The 24,781-nt window shown below is 45.1% G+C and overlaps 1 protein-coding gene and 1 pseudogene across 4 annotated transcripts; one reads left to right on the plus strand and one right to left on the minus strand.

Moving 5' to 3' along the window:
* Positions 1 to 1,528: 1,528 nt before the first annotated feature.
* LOC122420021 (zinc finger protein 304-like) lies at positions 1,529 to 24,351 on the minus strand. 4 transcript variants are annotated; one of them, XM_043434693.1, is made up of 3 exons: positions 23,550 to 24,347; positions 21,622 to 21,748; positions 1,529 to 3,509 (listed from the first exon to the last, which is right to left on the minus strand). In XM_043434693.1, exons 1-3 carry the CDS (start codon positions 24,129 to 24,131, stop codon positions 3,475 to 3,477), a joined length of 744 nt encoding a protein of 247 aa, XP_043290628.1. In that variant the 5' UTR covers positions 24,132 to 24,347; the 3' UTR covers positions 1,529 to 3,474. The 4 variants fall into 4 exon arrangements, 3 of the variants coding, with proteins under 3 accessions (XP_043290628.1, XP_043290630.1, XP_043290627.1); XM_043434695.1 differs by lacking the exon at positions 1,529 to 3,509 and adding an exon at positions 8,946 to 14,801; XM_043434692.1 differs by lacking the exon at positions 1,529 to 3,509 and adding an exon at positions 16,793 to 19,808 and having other exon boundaries at positions 23,550 to 24,306.
* Positions 3,520 to 7,453, plus strand: LOC122420041 (annotated as a pseudogene).
* Positions 24,352 to 24,781: the final 430 nt, after the last annotated feature.

Here is a 24,781-nt window from a genome sequence, read left to right on the forward strand (position 1 = left end):
AAAAGACTCTGATGTTGGGAAATATTGAAAGCAGCAAGGAGAAGGTGATGACAGAGGATGAGATGGTTGGGTGGCATCACCAACTTGATAGACATGAGTTTGAGCAAGCTCCGGCAATTGGTGATGGACAGGGAAGCCTGGTGTGCTGCTGTCCATTTAGTCACAGAGTGGGACATGACTGAGTAATTGAACGGAGTGCTGTTTCAGTTTAGGCTAATAACTGTTTAGGCTGAATAACTTTCAGTGTTCACTGCATTCCTAATACCCTTCTGAGTGTTCAGTCGTTTTATAAGATTTAAATGTTTTTGATGACACTTGGCTAGATAAAAGGCAGCACTCTGTTCCTTAAGGCTTAGAATGTGATAAGGGCATCAGGTGGGGCACCCAACAGGCTGTACAGAGACATGGTAAGCAACCTGCACTGTAGGGAGCACCCTGTATATAGCAAGTGGTGTGCGGCTAGCTAGGATTCCCAGGCTTCCCATGGATGACCTCGTTGGAATAACTTCAAGGAGCAAGGGTACAAAGGCTGTCTTCAGTTGCCTGGTATTTTGGCCCTGGGACATAAGGGAAGGTGTATAGCAGTCCAGAGTGTGAATGCCTGATACGGACAGTGATTGGGTGTGGACTTAACCAGCTGCTTCAAAAGAGGAAATGACCAGCATCAAGCCAGGGAGTTAAAGTGAATGAAGATAGTGTTTTCATAAAATTACATTTCAAGGTAACTAGTAATGACCTGTTGTGTCACACAGGGAACTCTACTCAGCACTCTGTAAACGGAATCTTTAAAAGAGTGGATGTGTGTCCACGCACAGCTGACTCACTTTCCTGAGACACGACGTTGTAAATCAACAAGACCGTGATAACAATTCAGAAGTAATAAAACACTGCGGTACCGTCATAGAAGCAAACTTTCAGACCATGGAAGCAGAAGAGAGTGCCCAGAGCTGGAAGCCAATATATCTGAAGAAATAATCGAAAAGAGTGCCAAGACATTTCAACGGGAGGACAGTCTCTCCAACAAATTGTAGGAAAGTGGATATCTGCATTTACATGAATGAGGTTGGACTCTTACACCATGGCCAAAAATGAGTTCAAAATGATCAATAAGCTAACAGTAAGATTAAACTCATAAAACACTTAGGGGAAAATACATAGGGGGAAAGCTTCATGATATTGGATTTGAAATTTTTTTTTTTTTTTTTTTTTTGGTGTTGACATGAAAAGCATAGGAAACAGAAGGAAAAATAAAGATACAAAATTCTGTGCAAAGACACAACTAACAGTGAAAAGGCAACCCACCGAATGGAAGAAAATCATTTACAAATTGTATATTTGATAAGTATCTAGAACTGCTACAACTCAAGAATGAGAAAAATAACATAAAAAAAACAAAACACTTAAAAGTGGTAAACATTCATGTCAATGTATGACAAAACCCACTGGAAAAAAAAATAAAATAAAATAAAAAAATAAAAAAAATTTTAAAAAAGTGGTAAACATAGACACTTTTTAAATTTATAGCTGTACTGAGTCTTTGTTGCTATGCTCAGTCTTTTCCTAGTTGCAGCAAGTGGGGGTTACTCTTCATGTGTACAGGCTTCTCATTGTAGTGGCTTCTCCTGTTGCAAAACAGAGGCTGTAGGCATGCAGGCTTCAGTGATTGCAGATCACACACTTTGTTGCCCTGTGGCACATGGAATCTTCCCGGACCACGAATTTAATCCATGTCCCTTGCATTGGCAGGCAAATTCTTAACCACTGAACCACCAGGAAAGTCCAAACACATTTTAAAAATGAATACACACAAATGGCCAAGAAGTATGTGATCGCAAACAAAACCACAATCAGACACTACTTCACATCCATTAGGACACCCACTATGAAACATGAAATGGAAAATAAAATTATGTTGAAGTGGTTGTGGAGATACTGGAACTCTGTGAACCTTTGATGGAAACATAAAATGGTACATCCAATAGAGGAAAGTTCAAAATATCAAAAACAGAATGAACATAGAACAAGAACAGAATGAACAAGCGATTCCAATTCTGGCTGTACACCCAAAAGAATTGAAAGCAGTATCACAAGGTGATATCTATGCAGTCATTCTCACAGCTGCAGTCTTCACAACAGCCAAAATTGCACTTTTTACAGCAGCCAAAATAATGGGAAAAAAACAAGTGTCCATCAATGGATAAATGCGCTAACGTGGTATACGCATACTATTGAGTATTATTCAGCCTTTAAAAAGAAGGGACTTCTGAAATATGAAGTGACAGATGAAATGTGAAATTATGCTAAGTGAAGTGTTCAGAAATACACAACCTGTATGATTTCTCTTACATGAGGCAGTTAGGGCAGTCAAATTAAAGGACACAGAGAGTAGAATAGTGGTTGCCAGGGGATGGAGGAGGAGAGGAGCAGTTGTTATTTAATGGGTACAGAGTTGCACTTTTGCAAGAGGAAGAAAAGCTCTGGACATTAGTTGCATGACAGTAAGAATGTACTTGACAACACTTAACTGCACACTAAAATTCTTAAGATGGCAAGCTTTATGTATGTGTGTTTTAACACAAGAAAGAAAACAAACCCCAAAGTACATAATACGTACTTCACATCGCCAATCAGAGCTGACTTTTGGCTGAACTTCTTTCCCCGTTTGCTTCCTTCCTAAGATCTTCTTCTGGTGTGAATTTTTTTGGAGCCGAATGAAGTTTGGCTAGTTTTGGTATATAGACTTTCCAACATTCATTGCACTCAGAAGGCATTTCTCCAGGGTAAATTCAACCATGTTTAAGGAGACTGGAGTCGCGTGCAATGATGTTCCCACATCCGCTGTTCTCAAAAGGCCTCATATCAACGTGAATTCGCTAGTTTTTATGGAGTCTGGAGTTTTAACTACAAAACGTTCCCACATTAACGGGACTAAAAAGGCCTTTTTCCAGTGGGACTCCTCCAATGTCTAATGAGTGTGGAGCTGCAATTAAGTGATTTTCTGTATCAATGCACTAGCCACCTACCTAGCCGCCTCTCCCCACCCGGCTTTCCCCACGGCCAGTGACCTAGGCAATGGGGGCGGCAATGAGCGCAGCGTGGTCGACTGTGGGCTCCGGGGGTGGGGGGGTGGGGCTCACAGTCGGCTCTGGGCAGCGGGCTAACATCTCTCCTCGCGCGATCCATTCACTTCGGTCCCCACTCAGAACTCAATGCCCTAAGAACGGTGAAAAGAGCACGAAAACCGACCAGCTCATAGAAGCCAGAAGTCCTCCTCCTAAATGCACGCGGACGAAATCATAAGCCTGCTGAACCCTATTGACTCGGTGATAGGCGGCGGCTGGACCAATGAGAGGTTAGAGGTGGGACGAGTGGCTGCGTGCGCATCCTCGGGGGCGGAACTTCCGGAGTTCTTGCCTGTCTTCTCTCCCCAATATTCTGGCCTGGAGAATTCCATGGACAGAAGAGCCTGACAGGCTACAGTGCGGGATTAAACTTCCCTCGTCGGGCACCTAAGTGATGGGGCAAAAAAGCGGGGGGAGAGGCTCAGGGATGAGGTCGGCTCAGGTGGGTTCTCCGTCTCCCGGGCCCCCACCTGGTCCGACTCCCACTTCCGAGTCTGAGGTCCGGACCGAGGGACGCCCGCTCAGGTCCCTGACGGTCAGCCATGGAGTCCAGAACTGAGGCCGGCCTTGTGAGCGGTCGCCTTTCAGCCACTGAGCCGGGGTGAGGGAGAGAGTTCCCTCGGGGGCGACGGTGCACGGCTTGCAGATGCTACCGAGTTGGCAGCCTTGGGGAAACCTGGGGTCACTTTTTCTGGGACAGAAGGAAACGAGGTGTCTCACCTGAAATGGCAGCCTGAGCAGGTGGGAGCCGTGGAAGATTGTGCAGGGAATGGGGATTGGAGAACCTTGTCTAGAGTTAGAAGATAAAAATTGGGAGAAAAGGATGCGAATGGAGGCAGGGAGACTGCTGAGGAGGCCACCGCGATAGACTCCGGTAGAATTATGGGAGAGGCTGGACTAGAGAGGTAGCGGGAGATGGGGTGAGACTCTGGGTAGGTTTCGTCAGTAGAGAGTACAGGATTTTCTGATGTGCCATGTGTGACTGTGAGCAGAAGCAGGGAGTGAAGGGCCAACTCAGGGATTTTTTTTTTTTTTGCCTGAAAATATGTAGATGGAGAAGTCAGCGAGAGAGCAGGTTCCAGGGGGAAGATCATTGCTCTATTTGGACATGTTGATCCTGACACATGTCAAGATGGAGATGTCACCAAATGGAGATGGCATATGTGGAGGTGAACATAATGTCGAAGCAGAAGGAGGAGGTGGGGCTGGAGATATCAAAGGAGTGGAGGGTGTGGACTGGGCCAGGAGGGATTGGGTGGTGGAGGAGGTGCTCATGGGCCCTGTACAGGTGAGTGGAGGGGTTCCACCTCTTACCCGTCCTAATTATCACCTGGCTGGTTTTATCATCCTGATATATACACCCTCAGGGAATGGCAGTGTCCCAAGATTTCTGTCCCTTTTTTCTGTCTTGTTTCTTAGACCATGTGCTCTCACCAGGTCCAGAACCCTATGTTTAGTTATATGGAATGGTTCCATTTCTGACAACTGATGGGGGAAGGTGTGGCAGGGAGTCCTGGCCGCAGGTTGCAAAATGTCCAGACAGCTGCAGGTGATACTGAGGTGGGATGTGCAGGGAACTGTTGGTTTTGTCATATCTGGTGGGAATGGGGTGCTGGAGCTGGGATGCACAGGTATCAGGCCTTGACTGATAGCATGAGGTTGGTGGTGGTTCATAAACCACACTCTTCAAATTTTGGCAGGATTTTCCAGTTTTAGCACATCAGATGACCTGTGTTGAATCTCTCTGTACATGTGCTGGGCCTTCCTTTTTCTTTCTTTCACCTGGAGCAGCAGAGAGAACCCTGGGTACCTGATAGTGTGGACATTACTGCATCAATGGCAGGAGACACTTAAAAGTACCCGGGCTTGGTGCGACATCCTGGGAAAGGGTGTCATGTCAGAGCTGGGAACCTGTTCTATGTTCACCATTGACTGATGCTACGACCACTGGCCATACCTTGCTTCTTCCTTTTCTTCTGCATTTTGCTTTCTGTTGCCACAGTCTAAGCACACCTACGGGGGCCTTCATTTGTCACATGTTCCATTTCATTGAACACTTTGCAGTGTTCTACATTTGACCTATACATGAGATGTCCTGAGGTCTGCACATATTCATATAGTTCTTGGAATGTAGCATCACTTTTGTTGTCAGGTATTTCTAGGTCCGGAAACAACCTTTGCCACAGTGCCCACTGCCACTAGTAGCCATGCCTGTGTTTACTTGGAGGCCTGCCTTTCCTCCCTGCTATGGTCTGAATGTTAGTTTTGCCCCCAAATCCATATGTTGAAAACCTTGTGCCCAAGGTGACAATATTGGGAGATAGGGACTTTAGGGTGACCAGGTCATGCAGGCAGAGCCCTTGTGAATGAGATTCATGCTGTCATAAAAGCTCCTTCCACCATGTGAGGACAATGAGAAGTCTGCACCCTAGAAAAATGCAGACTGATCTCCAGATTCCATCTTCTACAAGTGTGAGAAATAAATTTCTCTGCCTTATAAGCCAGCCAGCCTGTGATATTTTATCATAGCATCTCAAATCAATGGAAACAGTGACTCTTCCTTCAGTCCTTAGCCGTGGTCAGGGCTCTCTCATCATGTAAGCTCCCCAGGTCCATCTCTGCATAGCAGACCTTCCTCTTTCTGGCTTTGGTCTTGGGTGTGTGTGACACACATATTTCTGATGGGGCTGTCCTTTCCATCAAAATCAACGTGCACTTTACCAGCATCTATCTGGTTACAGGTTGTTGGCATGGAGCCCAGGGTGAGGAGGCCTCTTCTGAGCAAGGTGTTTCTATAGGGATGTCAGAGGTCAGGACTGCAAAGCCAGATCCATCCTCCAGGAAGGCCCAGTCCAGTGACATGTGTGGCCCACTCTCCAGAGACCTTTTGCCTCTGCCTGAGCATGACGGAACGTACTCTGATGAAGGACTGTAAATTTGTGGAGTAGACCTTTTCCAGCACCAGGAGGAGATTAGAGACAAACTTTGCAGAAGGGCTGAGAGGCAGCCTTCATTTCTGACCAACAGCAGTGTTCACACAGGAGAGAGGACCTTGACCTGCAGTGGAGATGAGAAGCCCTTCCCGGCAGCACAGGCCTTCTGCAGCAGCTGGGCCCTCATGGTGAGGGGCAGCCACATGGGGACACTGAGTGCCAGGAGGCCTTTGGTCGTGAACAGAGTGGTTACAGGTGCGCTCGGTGTGGGAAAACCTTCAGCCGAAAACAGATACTTGTTGAGCACCAGAAAATCCACACTGGAATACAGCTTTATGAGCACAGCAAATGCGGGAAATGCTTCAAGTACAAAGCCTACTTTATAAAGTATCAGAGAATTCACAATGGAGAAAGCCCTTATGAGTGCAGATAATGTGGGAAATGCTTTAGATGCAACTACAGACTGTGAGACATGAGAGACTTCACACCAGAGAAAGGCCTTATGAGTGCAGCAAATGTGGGAAACCTTTCATGTACAGGTCTACATTCACCAGACATCAGAGAGGTCACAATGTAAGAAGGCCTTATAAATGTGGTTAATGTGGGAAATTCTTTAAGTCAACACTCATTAAACATGAGAGAATTCATACTGGAGAAAGCCCAAGTGCAGTGAATGTGGAAATTTATTTAGGGACACATCCGTCCTCACTAAACATCAGTGTTCACAGCACAGAAAGGCTTTATGAGTGCAGGAAATGTGTGAAATTCTTTTGGTATATCTCCACACTCACTAGATATCAAAGAACTCATACTGTAGAAAAGCCTTATGAACTTTCTGTTCTGTTCTTTATAAGCCAGTCTGTGAATGTGAGGAATTCTTTAAGTACAAGTCCAAGCTTATTAAACATTGGCAAAATCACGTTGGAGAAAGACCTTATGAATGTAGCAAATGTGGTGAATTCTTTCAGTACAACTCCAATTTCATTAAACATTGGAGAAATCACATGGAAGAGAGGCCTTTGAGTGTAGAGAGTGTGGGAAAGTCTTCAGCCACAAGAATGTACTTTTTCAGCATCAGAAAACCTGTGGGAAAGTGTTTAGCCACAAGAATGTACTTTTTCAGCATCAGAAAACCCATACTTCAGAAAGGCCTTATGCATGCAGAAAATGTCAAAAGGCCTTCGTTAGGAAGTCCCACCTCCTACATCACCAGAAAATCCACAGTGAGGACAATATGAGTGCCCTTAACGTGGAGAATTCTTTAGGAACAACCCCAACTTCATTGTGATCCCCACAGTCAAAGGCTTTGGCATAGTCAATAAAGCAGAAATAGATGTTTTTCTGCAACTCTCTTGCTTTTTCAATGATCCAACAGATGTTGGCAATTTGATCTCTGGTTCCTCTGCCTTTTCTAAAACCAGCTTAAACATCTGGACATTCATGGTTCACATACTGTTGAAGCCTGGCTTGGAGAATTTTGAGCATTACTTTAGTAGCAGGTGAGCCGAGTGCAATTGTGTGGTAGTTTGAGCATTCTTTGGCATTGCCTTTCTTTGGGGTTGGAATGAAAATTGACCTTTTCCAGTACTGTGGCCACCGCTGAGTTTTCCAAATTTGCTGGCATGTTGAATGCAGCACTTTCACAGCATCATCTTTTAGGATTTGAAATAGCTCAACTGGAATTCCATCACCTCCACTAACTTTGTTCATAGTGACACTTCCTGAGGCCCACTTGACTTCACATGCGGGGATGTCTGGCTCTAGGTGAGTGATCATATCATTGTGATTATCTGGGTTGTGAAGATCTTTTGTATAGGTTTTCTGTGTATTCTTGCCACCTCTTCTTAATATCTTCTGCTTCTGTTAGGTCCATACCATTTCTGTCCTTTATTGAGCCCACCTTTGCATGAAATGTTCCCTTGGTATTTCTAATTTAATTAATTAAATTAATAACTAATTTAATTAATATTAGCCTCTAATTAATATCTCTAATTCCCTTGGTATCTCTTGAGAAATCTATATTCAGGTCAGGAAGCAACAGTTAGAACTGGACATGGAACAACAGACTGGTTCCAAATAGGGAAAGGAGTATGTCAAGGCTGTATGTTGTCACCCTGCTTGCTTAACTTATATGCAGAGTACATCATAAGAAGTGCTGGACTGGATGAAGCACAGGCTGGAATCAAGATTACCGGGTGAAGTATCAATAACCTCAGATATGCAGATGACACCACCCTTATGGCAGAAAGCGAAGAACTAAAGAGCCTCTTGATGAAAGTGAAAGAGGAGAGTGAAAATGTTGGCTTAAAGCTCAACATTCAGAAAACTAAGATCATGGCATCTGGTCCCATCACTTCATGGCAAATAGATGGGGAAACAGTGGCTGACTTTATTTTTGGGGGGGGGGGGCTTCAAAATCACTGCAGATGGTGACTTCAGCCATGAAATTAAAAGATGCTTGCTCCTTGGAAGAAAAGTTATGATCAACCTAGACAGCATATTAAAAACCAGAGATATTACTTTGCCAACAAAGGTCCATCTAGTCAAAGCTATGGTTTTTCCAGTAGTAATGTATGGATGTTGGACTATAAAGAGAGGTGGACTATAAAGAAAGCTGAGCACCAAAGAATTGATGCTTTTGAACTGTGGTGTTGGAGAAGACTCTTGAGAATCCTTTGCACTGCAAGGAGAGCCAGGCAGTCCATCCTAAAGGAAATCAGTCCTGAATATTCATTGGAAGGACTGATGTTGAAGCTGAAACTCCAATACTTAGGCCACCTGATGTGAAGAAGTAACTCATTTGAAAAGACACTGATGCTGGGAAAGATTGAAGGCAGGAGGAGAATGGGATGACAGAGGATGAGATGGCTGGATGGCATCGCTAACTCAATGGACATCAGTTTGAGTAAACTCGGAGTTGGTGATGAACAGGGAGGCCTGACATGCTGCAGTCCATGGGGTCACAAAGAGTCGGACATAACTGAGCGATTGAACTGAACTGAACCACCTCGTTGAGAAAGAATTCACAGTGGTAAAAACCCTATGAATTCAGAGAATATGGCAAATTCTTGAGGTATTACTCCAAACTCCTAGTGGTAAAGAACTTGCCTGCCAATGTAGGAGACACAAAAGATGCTGGTTTGATCCCTGGGTGTGGAAAATCCCCTGCAGGAGGGCATGGCAACCCATTCCGGTATTCTTGCCTGGAGAATCCCATGGACAAAAGAGCCTGGAAGGCTACAGTCCATAGGGCTGCACAGATTTGGACACAACTGAAACAACTTAGCACACAAGAACGCCAAACTCTGTACACTGGAGAAGCACCCTGAGTTGATTCGGAGTGGACATTTGGAGTACAGGAAACATGGGAAATTTTGGGGTACATCTCTCAGATATCAAGAGTTCACAGCAAAGGAAGGCCTTCTGAGAGCAATGAATGTGGATAAGTCTTTAGGTGAAACAGCCCTGTTGCACATCAGAGATTTCACAATGGAGAAAGACTTTATTTGTGCAACAATTTAAGTTCAGCCAAAACTTCCACCTCATTCAGCATCAAAAAGTTCACAGCAGAGTGTTGCAAACGGGGAAAGACTTCAGCAAAATATCTGCTCTAATTTTGACTGTTGTAAAATATATGTAACAAAGTTAACCCTCTGCCTTTTAAATTGTACAGTTTAGTATGTGTAAAAATTCACTTATTGCACAACTCATCTCCAGAATTCTTGTCATCTGGCAAAAATAAAACTCTACACCCATTAAACAACATCTCTTCCTACTCCTTCCCTACCAGATATGTCTCTATGAATTTGATTACTCTGGATACTTTATACAATTATAATCATACATTTTTCATCCCTTTGCAACTGGCTTATTTAGTTTAGCATAATATCCCCATGTTGAAGCATTTGTTAGTACTTCCTTCTGCTTTGAGAAGGAATCAGAATTGACCCACCTAAGACATAGGGAAGGGTGCTGATGGAGTCAGTACTACTAATACTATGCCACATATTTGTAGACGAAGAAATCCAAATTTTATTGACATATTTACTGAGGTACTGACACATATTAAACCATTCACTGGAAGTGTAAAATGTTATTTTCACACGAGTGCATAAGGGAACCATCACCAACATCATAATAATGAACATGTCCATTACTTATAGAATTTCCACCGACCCCTTTGTATTCTCTCTCTCAGCCCTAGCCAACTTGCGATCTCCAGGGAGCTATTACAGTGTGAATTTTTTTTTTTTTTAACCACACCATGCAGCTTGCAGGATCTTAGTTCCCCTACCAGGGACTGAACCCAGGACCTCAGGAGTTAAAACTGCAGAGTCTTAACCATTGGACTGCCAGGGGATTCCCAATACAGTTTGTATTTCCTGGAACTTTATTGTTATTCATGGATGGCTGCTTTCGGTAAATGCATTTATTTTTTGTATATATCTAAAATGTATTTCTAGTATTATATTTAATATTATTTTGTGTGTACAAAAGCATGGCATCATATAGGAATAAGCAAGGCCCTGTAATATACTAGAGCTGCATTTTCTGACAATCACTCTGAGAAAAAGTTGTTTAAAGTGGGTAAGTGAAAAAAAAATAAAGTGGGTAAATTAAGTTTAAGGAAATGTGAATTGTTTCATAGGAAATTAATATCTTAAATTTTGAACCAAGCTTCCATTGGCATATCTTTCTATATTTTTCTTATTTGGCTTTTTTCTTGTAGTGTCTTTCAGCTGTGTGTTTGTGTCATAAAAGTTCTTATCCATTTATCATTAATCATTTTGGTGTGGTAAAATGTACATAAAATTTGTCGTCTATCATCTTTGTTTAGTGATGGATCCTGGCAGGAAATGGCATATGATAATTTGCTCTCCTTTAGAGCTGGGCTTCAGCTTTTGAAAGAAACTCAGACTAATAAACATTTCAATAAAAGTGTTGTTTGCTAGGTTGGACCACAGTCACTCATGATCAAGGCAGGAAAGATACCACCTCTCCAACTCTCCCTCATGCCCTGTCTGGGGTCTTTTGCATGTTGAAGGTCATGAAACAGTCTCTAAAGCTTTGGTCTACATGTATTTTACAGGCAAAAAGATAGGTGACAGCTATGAGTGGACATAGAGTGTCATATGATGTGTCCATTTCGGTGTGTAGATTAGAACTAGATGTGGTTAGTGTGTGCAGGCCAAGTCGCTTCAGTCATGTCCGACTCCTGGCGACCCTATGGACTGTAGCCTGCCAGGCTCTTCTGTCCATGGAATTCTTCAGGCAAGACTATTGGAGTGGGTTGCTGTGCCCTCCTCCAGGGGACCTTCCTGACCCAAGGATCGAACCTGCTTCTGTCTCCTGCATTGACTGGCGGGTTCTTTACCACTATTACAAATATATTACTATCTCAAATTACAGGTCCCTAAGCTTTGTGGGCTTTTTCAAGACTCCTCTACAAATTTAGGAGCATCCCATTTAAGAGTAAGCGAAGGCCCTCCCATGGCTGGAGCAGGGAACTCCTTTTCCTGGTGTCCCTGAGGGTGCTTCTTGGCTTTTACAGGTCCGGTAGGAAGTGACTTACTCTCCAAGAGTTGGTAGGTAGTGTCGGCAGAGGAAGCTACATTACCCAGAAGTCTCCCTGGTGCATGGCCGTAGCTGCACAGCCTTGTAGGTAGAGTAGTTTCCACTACCTTAGTTACCTGTGCTTTCTCAAAGTTGGTAGTTCCAGATTGTGGCTAAAGGCTAAGGGAGGATGGGAAGGGCTCTGGGAAATGAGATTCTGAAGCTGTAAACCCAGCGGGGTTTTGCTGCCTCTTAAAGGGCTTATACCCAGAGTTCCTTGGAATGTAATCTAGGGCATGTCACAGAAATGTTTAGAGACCTATTATTTCAGACTTCATGAATTGTAGCAAACGTCCAACGACTGCACATAGAAAGGGATCCACCATACTGTAATGTTACTCAGCATCGTCTCATAGTTGTCAGCTATCTTGTTGGTTGTCAAAAACATGAACACTCTGCTTTCCATAATTTTCAGTAGGTTCACTCAAACACAATATGAAAAGCCCCCAGACAGGGCTTAGGATGGGAGATGTGGAAAAGGGATGTTTGTAGTCACCAAAGTAGCTTAAAAGGGTTATGAGGTGCCCCTGGTTCCCACAGAAAACGTCTTTCCTGCCTGAATAGTCAGTGATTAAGAATGTGAAACCTCTCTAACAGAAGCAGAACTTATCTTGTGCCATCTTCTGCCAGGACAGTATATGCCCCTCAGAATCTGACCATGTGTGCAAAGGGGCCAGCTTATCCCTGATATAAAGGTTTGTGATTCCATAATCTCTTCTCCTTGCTGGGAAATGGTTTATCATTTCACTTGTAAATTATCGCAACAGTATATACACAGGGAGTTGAGGTTTGTCTTTGGAAAAATATTTGTTAAATGGATGTTATTAAATGTTATTAATAATAATTTTATAGTTTTTCAAGGGAAGTGGCAGAAATGGTTCTAGAGAAATTTATTTGTGACAGTGGGTGAAAAGAAATCAATGAAGTTTGAGTAAGAGTGACTGATCGCTTCTCAGCCTTTTGGCTAAGATCAAGTGTGAGTAAGAGTCACTGAGTCTGAGAAGTCAGAAAATGAAGCCGAGACCTCAAGGCTTGCTGAAACCTTAGACACACTCAGACTTTGGTTAAAAAATGTGATTATTTTCATATTTGAAAACATGATGCATTAACAGTTTGGAGGGAAAGGTAAAGACAATATTTAAAAAGAGTTGCCGATAGGTAAAAATGAATAAAGAAATTGTGCTGTTTGTACTTACTAACCTATAAATGTTCAGTTAGTACTAAAAAGGATTCAGGTACAAGAGTAGCTGCATGACATACGTTGGAAACAAGATTGCCAGCTCTTCTGTGTAGAGAGCACGTGTTCTGTGTCCGGTACTGATTCTGTCAGAACACCCTAAATATTCTGACTTCAGCTTTTTTTTTTTTTTTTAACATTACAAAAAGTTAGCAGTTAGAGCTATTTTTCTCTCACTGTAATTGTGAATTAAATAATTTAGGGGCAACATTAGCTCATAAACATGTCCCCATAAACAACCTTCTCATAATGCCTTATGGTCTCTTCTGAGAGTCTGGCTAAGGAAGAACAACATAGGGGACTGAGAATTAATGTGTTTATTTTTCATATGTGGAAGACAAAGACTTCCTTTAGCCAAATTCCAAAATCTTGAACAAGAAAACACATTAGAGATAATTTCAGATAATCTGTGAAAACTAGCCAGCAACAGCCTCACACCAGTAAACTCAAGCTTCCAGAAATTAGCAAATAATTGACAGTGCCAACCTTCTAGAATTCAGCCAACAGTGTTCAGGCCCCTAGGTAACAACCAATCAGTAAATGCCTCACTATAGCAGCCCCACTTCCAAAAGTTCCCAAGTCAACTGTACTGAGCCTAGTAATACTCCTGGAAATTCATCAGTCCTTAAATATGCCCATTTTTGAAAGTGCCAACTCCTGAATGCCAGACTTCCCATTTTGAGGTGACTGCCTGACAACTAGAGCTCTTCCTTGCAGGCAGGAAAACAGGTAGTTCTGCCCCTCTTTCTCTGTATTAGATAACAAGTTCAAGTCACTGTTAGTTCACAACTTTGCAAACATTTCAAAGGCTCAACCTTTTAACTCAGTTATGAGTTTGGACTTGTGACAAATTGATGCACATGGGAGATTGAAAAAACCAATTTTCTATTATTGCTCACCTTGCTATTATCTATTTTTTGTATAAACAATATAAAAATGCAAGTATACATTTTTTTGGTGATAGATTTCGTGGAGAGTGGATATTTCTTAAATGTGGTAAAAAGTCCTCTTCAAGGTCTTTGAATGATATGCAACTATTCATTCAATATTGAAAATGGACAACATTATAGTTAAACATGAGAGCTGTATGATTTCTTCAACTAGTATTAAAGCAAGTGAAAAAGTAATTGGTAAGAAAAATTCAGATTAACAAGGCTAAAAAATAAATAGGAGAAGTTGTAAGGAGCTTCCACACTGATTATCGTCATCAGTCCTCCAACTCGCACTACTGTTGAGCCTGTATCTCATTATCAACATTCAGTGGGGAAGGGAACATAAACTGGATGCATCCACTGTAGAAGCGGTGGGACGCCTATTATGTTCACTGTGGAAGCCCCACCAAGATCTGGTCTGCCACAGCTGCCACCGCAGACCCCAGCCTGCCACAGGTGCAGTCCCACAGACACCCCCCTGTGCCTTGCTTCTCAAGGACAACTTGAGTCCTTGACGATGTGGTACATCAGCAGTGGGTCTACACTCTGCTTTGTGTTGAGTTTCTTGGCTTTTCATTCTCAGTCTGACACCTGGAATTTGTTATTAGTTCCTAGTTGTTTGAGATACTTGGAGGATCAGGCCATTCCTTTTCAAACCTTTTTTATTGTCCTTTTAAATACAGTTATTGTTTTCTGTGCTGTCGAAAAGTGTAGTTTTGTTGTGAGTTGAATCATGGCGGGAACAGAAGTACTGCCCTATAAACCTGTTCAGACCAGCTTCACAGACCAATGGGCTTGCAGTTCTCATAGTACTGGAGGCTACATGACAAACTGCCCTGTGGGTCACCAATAAACCAAATGAGGACTCCTTCCATCTCGAAATTGTTGTATAGTAGTGTGAGCTGGGCAGTATTATAGAGAACATTCTCACCAGTATCCACGTGCCAGGGGAATCATTGTGGGTCTGTGGGGTGAAGAGGCCAAACATCAGGTTAGGAAACTAAGGTCCACAAGAATTACATTCCTAGTGACCACTGCCTGGCCTTGGGGTTGTCTAAGCCTGAATCTTCTCTCCCCTGAAAAATCCCTGTATTTCCCATTCCTGTTACAATCCTAATTCTGTGCCTGCCGTGCTGAATAAGATAACTGTACAAAGGATGACTTAAGCCCTCAATGGCCACTCAGGGGAACACCTGATTTGAACAAAAAGGTTCATTTGAGAGACCCCTTTGAAAATGAAGGAATTCTTTAAATAATTAGAATTCTCAGGCCCAATGGATAGCCTTTTTTATTAGTATGCAGAGGCCTCCAAATTCAATTCTGAAATAAGTTACATCGCTAAAGATTCCTTGGCCAAACCTACTGAGCAAGCAGACAAGCTTCAGCAGAAACAAGGGAGACTCAATGCCCTGTAAACCATCTCCATGACCTCCAGCTGCCTCCCACACTCAGCTCGCTCTCCTCCCACATCCCGGGCTCTCCCCTCCCACATTCAGCTCTCTGTACTGCCCCTTCTGATCTCTCTTCTTAGCCCCTCTCCCCTTGCTCTTTTTCTTGCTGACTCCCTACTGGTAAGCAAAAGTCAGATTGATACTGTTTGCAGTCGCAAATTAAGGATTTGTTGTGGGGCAAAACTCTAGGTTGGTGGACAAAAAAAGAAGATAACAAATTAACAAAATCAGGAGTGAAGACATTACTGACCCTACAGAAATTAAAAGTCTCATAAGAGAATATTATAAACAATCCTAATCCTCTCAAATGAGACAATTTAATTAAAATGGACAAATTCCTAGAAAGATACGAATTATTAATTCTGACACAAAGAATTTATATAGAACTATACTAAGTAGATTTTGATACACAACATGATCCAGTGGGATATGTCCCAGGAAATACAAGGTTGGTTTAACATTTGAATATCAATTAATGAAATATACCATATAAATAAGACACAAGAAAAAAAGCCCCCACAGCCATATGATGATTATCACAATAAATGGAAAGGACTGGAACAGTCAGTCTAGAAATACATTCACACTAATATAGTCAAGTGGGCTTTAAAAAGTGAGCAAAGGCTAAGGAATGGAGAAAGGATAGTCTTTTAAACAAATGGGGTTTTAAAAAAATGATCCAGACACAAATCTTCCACTTTTCAACAATATTTTTGGAAAATGGATAATAAACCTAAAAACAAAACTATAGAACATCTAGAAGATAACACAGGAGATAATGAAGACCTTAGGGTATGGCGAGGGGTTTTTAGCTACAACACCAAAAACGCAATCCATTAAAGAAAAACTGAGTATCTTGGACTTGACTAAAATTTAAAATTTCTGCTCTGAAAGCAGAAGACACTGTTAAAAGAATATGAAAAGATACGTGTCATAAGTCATTACAAAAGTGCAGTTAGAGCAACAACAACATGCTATTACTACACAACTATTTGGCAAAAATCCAAAACACTGACACCACCAAATGCTGACAAAGACATGGAGTTAGAGTTCTTATCTATTGCTACTGGGAATGCAAAAGGATTTTTTGCAGCCATTCTGGAAGACAGCGTCTTACTCTTACTGGACTTCCCTGGTGGTCTAGTGGTTAAGAATTTGCATGCCAGTGTGGCGGGCACGGGTTCAGTACTTGGTCTGGGAAGAATCCCACATGCCACTGAACACCTAAGCCCATGCACTACAACTACTGAGCCTGTGTGCTGCAACTACTGAAGCCCGCAAGCCTAGGGCCCATGCTCTGCAACAGGAGAAGCCTCCAAAGTGTGAAACTGCACACAACAAAAAGAGTAGCCTCTACTTGCCACAAGTAGAGAAAGCCTGTGCATGACAATGAAGACACAGCACAGCCAAAAAAATGAAAAAGTTAAAAAAAGAAAACATATTCTTACTACTACCCAGCAAATCATACTCCTTGGCTTGAACCCAAATGAACTGAATACTTACATCCACTTACACACAATGCATGATGCGTTTATTCATAAATGCCAAAACTTGGAAGCAATCAAGATGTTCTTCAGTGACTGGATAAGCAAACTTTGGTACATCCATACAATGTAATATAATTCAATGATAACTAATACACAGATCTTCACAGCTGCTTTATTTGTAACAGCCAAACCAGAAACAACCCAAACATCCACTAACAGGTGAATGGATAAAAGAACAATTGTGGTATATCCATACAATGGAATAGTACTCAACAAGACAAATGAGTAACTGATACATGCAATAATATGGCTTAATGTCAAAAAAGTTATGTTTGGTGAAAAGTGCCAGAGTCCCCACTCTCCACAAAGTATATAATTCTGTTTATATGAAATTCTAGAATATGCTTGCTACTATTTGTGAATTGCGGGAAAGGGGGGGTTAGAAAGGACGAGGAGGAAAGGATTATAAAGGGACCCAAGGAATCTCTTGGCTGTGTTGGATATCTCCATTATCTTGATGTGTGGTCTCGTCAGTATATACACATGCTGAATCATAAAACGTTTTACACTTTACATATATGCCATTTATTTCATGTCATCATACCTCAACAAAGATGTTAAGAACTAAATAATACCCATAAATATCTGTATTTACCATTCTTCTTGGAAAGTCCCATCTGCCAACTGTTTTGGTTCTACCATATCCCTCTCCACACAATTTAGGAGCATAAGCCCTGCCTCAGGATCAGCAAAAACTGCAGAGCAATGAAGTCCACGTCTACCTTACTCACTAGGAATGCTGACTGGTCAGAGAAGCCCAAGCCCTGAATCTTTCTTCTGTCACTGCTGGGGTTCCTGCCTGTGCAGTGATGGCCAGAAGGTAAACAGCCCAGGGAGATACAGGAATCCACAGACCTTCATTTACTGAGACAGTGTGTCAGCCACAGGAGACTCAGAGGTGTGAAGGTCCTGAGAATTTCTGTATACTTTCATGCCATAGAGCCAAAATCGCAGGGACATATAGAGATGCCGCCTTAAGAACAGACACCCACCCTCTCACGAGCCTCAGTCATCCCCACTCCATTATCTCAGTGTCTCTGTACCAATGATGATTCCGACCTTTCCTGGTGTGAGTCCTATAATCTTGAAAAGGGACACAGCACGTTGACTGCATTCATAAGGCCTTTCTCCAGTGTGAAGTTTCTGGGTGTTAAACAAGTTTAAGAGATGCAGCTAAAGGGTCACCAAAACTGTTGCATTCATGACGTCCTTCTCCAGGGTGAGCTTTCTGGTGCCGAACAAGATGGGAGCTTCTGCTATAGGCCTTCCCACATTCACTGCACACGTAAGGCTTTTCTCCAGTGTGAACTCTCTGGTGTAGAATGAGGCTAGAGTTGCGGCTAAAGAATTTCCCACATTCACTGCACTCATAAGGTCTCGCTCCAGTGTGAACTTTCTGGTGTTGAACAAGGTGGGAGCTACTAATGTAAGCTTTTCCGCATTCACTACACACATAAGGCCTTGCTCCACTGTGAACTCTCTGGTGTAGAATGAGGCTGGAATTGTGGCTAAAGCATTTCCCACATTCACTGCATTCATAAGGCTTCGCTCCAGTGTGAATTCTCTGGTGCACAATCAGGTTGGAGCTATGGCTAAAAAATTTTCCACAGTCATTGCACTCATAAGGCCTTTCTCCAGTGTGGATTTTCCGGTGCTGCACAAGTGTATCTTTACGGCTAAAGGCCTTTCCACACTCACTGCACTCATAAGGCCGTGCACCAGTGTGAATTATCTGGTGCTGAACAAGTGTGTCTTTGCAGCCAAAAGCCTTCCCGCATTTGCCACACACATAAGACTTTGCTCCTGTGTGGACTCTCCTATGTTTAATGAGGCTGGAGTTATGGCTAAAGAATTTTCCACATTCAATGCACTCATAAGGCCTCGCCCCGGTGTGAATTCTCCAGTGCTCAATAAGGTGAGAGCTTTGGCTAAAGAATTTTCCACATTCACTGCACTCATAAGGCCTCTCCCCTGTGTGAAACCTCTGGTGCTGCACAAGTGTGTCTTTACGACTGAAGGCCTTCCCACATTCACTGCACTTATAAGGCCTTTCTCCGGTGTGAATTCTCTGGTGCTGAACGAGGTGAGAACTTCTGCTGTAGGCTTTTCCACATTCAGTGCAGTCATAAGACCTTTCTCCAGTGTGAACTCTCTGGTGCTGCACAAGTGTGTCTTTGCGGCTGAAGGCCTTTCCACATTCACTGCATGCATATTGTCTTTTGCCAGTGTGAAATTTCTGGTGAGTTTTTAGGTGAGACAAGTGAATGAAGGCCTTGCCACACTCCGTACACACATGTGATGTTTCCCCATCATGAAGTTTTCTGTGGTGAATAAGAGTGGATTTCTCCTTGGACAGATTTCCACAAGGTAGGAACCTAAAGGATCGCACTTCAACCGCCTGAGTTATCTGGTTGTCGAGGAGAGTGAAGGCGTTCATGAAGGCTTTCTCATCATCAGTGCAATTGAAAAACATCAGTTCATCACTGTCTCCCTGGTGTCGCCTTAGACTGGACTTGTGTGCAAATGACTCCACAAACTCAGCTCTTCTGCATGGACTCAGTCCACTGTGAGTGCTCTGATGCTGGAAAAGGCTAGAGCTATCCAGCATGTCCATCCCTTTCCCCCTGCAAGTAAGAGGTCTCCCTAACTCATAGGTGGCACAGCTCTTCACACATGAGGCCTCATCACCATCCCCTTGGATGGGATTGTTCCCACCATGTGGTTTCTGGTGCTGATGAAAGTTCTCACTCAACAGGAATCCTCGCCCACAGGGGTCACTTGTGTTCTGTGTAGGGCATGAACCCTGGTGCTCAGCCAGGTGGAAAATGTCTTTCAAGAGCGGGTCACTTCTCTCACACGGATGGACTTTCTGGATAAGTGGACAGGACCCAGGAATCCTGACCTCTGACACTCCTTCTACACAAATGCTCTGCTCGGAAGGGGCCTCCTCGTTGTCTGCTTCACACCAACAACCTGAAAGCAAAGAATGCTAGTGAAGGACATGTTGACTTTGGTGGGAAGCAGCAAGTCCATCAACTCTGAGTGTGTGACACACCAATGAGTGAGTCCCTGGGCTTTTGCAGGATGAGGGGGCCAGGATCAGGATAGGGAAGGGCCCATTGTCAGTCCTGCACCTTGGAAGGTATGGAGGACTTCTAATGATGTGTAAAGACACAATGATAGTGGACAGTACTGGAAGCGGAGGCGAGGTCTCCAACTCACTCCTCTACAAAGGGTTTCAGCAGGGTCTTGGCTTTTGGTGTCAGGTGAGCCTGGTGCAGAAGGCTGTGTCCACGCCCAGGAAAATCTGATTGCAAGTAAGTAGCTGGCTCTTCTGGACTACGTACAGATATGTGCACAACTTACGACATGTTAAAGCAGCCAATGTTACAGAGCATTTTGGAGTAAGCTGAGGAGAATGAGTGACAGAGGCCAGAGAGGTGGGAAAACAGACAAGGAAAGGAAGACAAAGGAGAAACGCCAAGTACAATGAACGGTGAGGAAAGGGAGAAGTAAGGTACTGCTAAGGGCCTTGGCAAGAAAACACTGGTGAACAGGCTGACAGTACAAAGTGAACCCTGCTTCCAGATGGTTCTCTCAGTTCCTATGGGGCAGTGCTAGGCTCTCTCTGGCCTCTCAGTGTGGCTGGAGTCAGGTCCACCCACAGGCACCCAGTGCTTTCTACCTCTCTGCCACTGGGCAACTACATGGGATCTGGAAGGTGGAAGTTGTGGGGAAAGAAAAAAAAGCGGGGGGGGGGGGGGGTGCAGAAAATAACAACATTCTTGATCAGCCCTACTCCAATTAATAAAAAAAAAAAAGGGCAGGGCAAATGAAAGGTCCAGATAGACCATCCCACAGAGAAGAAGAGAAGATGTTAAAAAACAAAAACAAACCCAAAGGAGGACTCACCAGAACACCCCTATGCCCTCCACAAGCAGGGACTATGTCAGTACCTATAACTCCTGGCACAGTCCGTCCCCAACAACTGTCAGCCAGAGCCCTGAACTCCTAACCTGATCCAAAAAGGCTTTGGGCAGCAGGTGTCAGATTGCTCAGGGAGGGGACACCACCACAGCCCTGGGCATCTACAGCCCCTACCCTAGGGACCAAGATGGGAGGGAGAAGAGCCCCTGATTTGACAGGACAGGAAGAGCTGCCCCCAGGGCACCAGGGAAAAACCAAACCTAAGGACACTGCAGCAGGCGTGTGAGCCTGTGGCAGGCAGCCTCTCCGATGGCCCAGGAAGACCTATCACCTGGTGTTCTTGCCCTTGCATGAGCCACTTCCCTTGATGGAGGCGACACTGACTGACCTGTTTCTAAGAACAGAACAGGAAAAAATGATGGGATCACTGTTTCCAGGTCAGGTTAGAAAAAGACCAGCTACCATCCTGGACATTCTCCACTCAGAGAGAAGGTTCCTTCCCTGCTGTGAGATGCGCTACAGAAAGGCTACAGTGACAAGGAAGCCAGGGGGCGTCTGACCAACAGCCAGCGAGGAACTAACGCTTACAGTCTAACAAGTCACAAGAAATGACCTTTTGGAAACACAAAACATGAGTGAGTTCGTGAATGAGATCCTCTCAAGAATGGCCTTCAGATGAGAACAGTTTGGCTGGGAGCTTGACTGAAGCCTTATGACAGACCCTGAGCCAAAAGCACCAGATAAGCTGTGACGAGTTCCTAGCATGCTGAAACTTACATAATGCCTTTTTATTATTTTATGTCACTCACTTTTGGAGTAGTTTGACATGTACCACTAGATAACTGAAACAGGGACTTACCCAAGGCGGCCACGTGTGCAAAGTTCTCCAGCATCACACTGCGGTACAGGAGTCTCTGAGGTTCCTCCAGCAGCTCCCACTCCTCCCGGGAGAAGTACACGAACACATCCTCAAAGGTCACACCGCCCTGCCACGATGGGGACAGCTGAGCCCGCAGACAACAGGACTCCCCAGGCCCTCCACTCACCTCCCACCCCCTGGTTCCACTGCTCCCCAGTCCCCCAACTCAGAGGTGATACTCGGCCACGACACCACTACTAGCTGCCCTCTCCTGTCCCTCTGACCACTGCGTGCAGCCCAGAGCAAAATCAGACAGGTGGGCAGACAGAGACTATGTAAGCCACGGTCCAGCAGGAAGGGCACCAAATCTCTCCCGCTGGCATCCTCCTGACCATGCCTCCCAGACACAACTTTAAGGCATCAGCCCATGTTCTTCCCCATGTACATCACTCTGAACCACACCTTCCTCATATCTGGGGTCCTCCCCCCCATTAAGACTGAAAACTTTCCGGTCCACACTTCCAAGGCACATCCCACCCCTGAAGTCACTCTGCACACAGAATCCAGGAAGAACACCTTTGTGTCTGACAGGCTCCACTGCCACCCCAGTGCCTGAGCAAGACACCCAGTCCTCAGTGCCCAGTTGGGACTTTCTTTGCCACCATCAACACTTCTGTAGATCACTGCAGTAGCCTCCTCCCTCACGCCCACACTCCATTCTCAACTAGACAGCAGCCAGAAGGAGCCTATTTTGATTTGATTCTCTCTTCTCTTCCAAATCTTCCATGTCTTTTGTGCATGCTACATGTTCAGTCACTTAGTCGAGCCTGTTTCTTTGGGACCCTAAAGACTGCAGCCCGCCTGGTTTCTCTGTCTATGGGATTTCCCAGGCAGGACTACTGGAATGGGTTGCCACTGCCTCCTCCAGGGGCTCTTCCTGACCCAGGGATTAAACCCGTGTCTCCTGCATCTTCTACACTGCAGGCGGACTCTTTACCACTGAAGTATCCGGGAAGCCCATGTCTTTCATCACCTTCAAAACAGAAGCCCAGCTCCTCAGCCTGCCATTTGCCCGACTCCTGACCCTTTTCTCAACAGACAGAACTAAGACCCATGGCTCCCTAAGGACTCCCAACTCAATCTTACCTCTAAGCATTTGCATAAGATGTTCCTGAGTCTAATACACCTGTCCAGTCTTCCTCCTACTGGCTGCCCAAAGCAGGAACCTCTTCATATAACTCTTGGCTTAGATTCAGGGTGCTGGGCTAGAAAGGACCCCTCCTTTGAGGCCCCTAGACTCAAGCGCAGAGGGAGGGACAGGTGAAGAGTCACAGAACATCAATACGTCTCATCAGAAAACCTCCACTGCCCCCACTTTAAAAACTCCTCTAACGTCCACAGCCACCACTCTAATCACCCACAATCAACACGCTTGGACTACTGCAGTCGACTCCCTCCTGGTCTCACGTCCCACCCTCAGGCTCCCCCAGCCTTTCCACTGTACTACCAGAAGGAGCCTGTCAACATCGGCGTCAGATCACCTCCCTTCTCTGTTAGAAACCTTCCGTGGTTCCCATCACCGTCAGTACAGAGGTCCAGCTCCCCAGGCTGCCATTCCAGTCCGACTCCTGACTGCTTGCTCTCTGTTCTCAGCACACATAACCGCAGACACCTGCCGTTTCCAGAACGTGCTTAATTCCTCTTCACCTCCAAGTGTTGGTACCTGGGACTCCTAAGCCCTGGAAACCATTTCGCACCTCATCTCAACACTGGGAACGGGATCCTCCCCACGTATTCACTGTCAATGACCGCCCTTCACCGCCTTCTTACTCAAGAGAAGGGAGCGACGAAGGCCAAGTTCGGAAAGCCTGAGAACACAACATCGCCCACACCTGAGTCGGCGAGGACTTGAGGGACCCTCCACTCACCTGAGCCCGGTCCATAAGCGCCGCAGCCGCCATGGGGTCCTGTGAGCAGAACCTGGTCGAGAAACTGGCGGTTGGAGCTGCTCCGCGGGAGCAACGGGACCCGCACACCCCCTGGGTGCGGTGGGCCCTGGACGATGGTCGAGCTCCGAGCCTTGGTTTCCTCCCGGTCAAAACGGCGTACGGGCTCCGGGTGCCGCCTCCGGAAGCGAACGAGGACGGAGAGCGAGGGCGAAGGCCTGGGAAGGAGTGCGGCCCCAGTCCACTGTTCCGCGCTAGGCGGCCCGTCCCACGGCGGCGACCATGGATCGTAATAACGACGCGGACTGAGGCCCCGACCTTATTACCGTCCTTTCCTATTCGCTTCCCAAGAGTCGCACGGAAAGCGGAACCTACGCCGACTCGCAGGCCCCACAGCCCCTCTGGACAGTACCGGCGCCAGCAAAATACGTCACGACCGTGTGACCGGAAGTCCCGCCTCTGTCTGAAAGGGCCAACGGAAACGCGCATATTCTGGGCTGCCATTGGCGCAGAGCGGATGCACCGCAGAACAGACTTCTGGGTAAAGGAGTCTGTGGCCGACATCCAACCAGGGAAAGGGCCGATTTCAGGTTGTCCCCGACAGCTCCGAGGAAGCAGGTGGAGAAAGAAAAGTCCGAGAAAAATGACGTCCTGAAGTACCAGAAGGTGTTAGTTGCTCAGTCGTGTCCAAATCTCTGACCCATGGCTTGTAGACCCCCCAGGCTCCTCTGTCCATGGAATTCTCCAGGCAAGAATACTGGAGTGGGTTGACATTCCCGTCCTCTAGGGAATCTTCCTGACCCAGGGATTGAACCCGAGTCTCCTGCATTGCCATCTGAGCCATCCAGGAAGTGCCAGACCTCCTCATAAAGGCGACGCGCCCAGATTTCTGTGATGACTTGTAGGAAAGCAGCGTCTTCCGACGTCTCCAGCAGGTGGAGCATTCTTTCATCCTGGGAGAGCTGCTTCACCTCTTGGGAGTTTTGGGGACTGAGATTTAAATTGAATGATGGAAGGGAATTCTCTGGTGGCCCAGTAGGTTAGGACTCTACCCTTCCCCAACAGGGGCCCGGGTTTGATCCCTAGTCGGGAACTACGAACCCCAAGCTACTAGCGCAGCCAAAAGAAAAAAAAAAAAAAAAGGAAAATTGAAGATCAATATCCCTCTCTTGTGCAGTCTTCATGTAGTAACATAAATGTTCCTGCTATTCGTT

Source organism: Cervus canadensis, chromosome 18, assembly GCF_019320065.1.
Source record: "Cervus canadensis isolate Bull #8, Minnesota chromosome 18, ASM1932006v1, whole genome shotgun sequence".
NCBI lineage: Eukaryota > Metazoa > Chordata > Mammalia > Artiodactyla > Cervidae > Cervus > Cervus canadensis.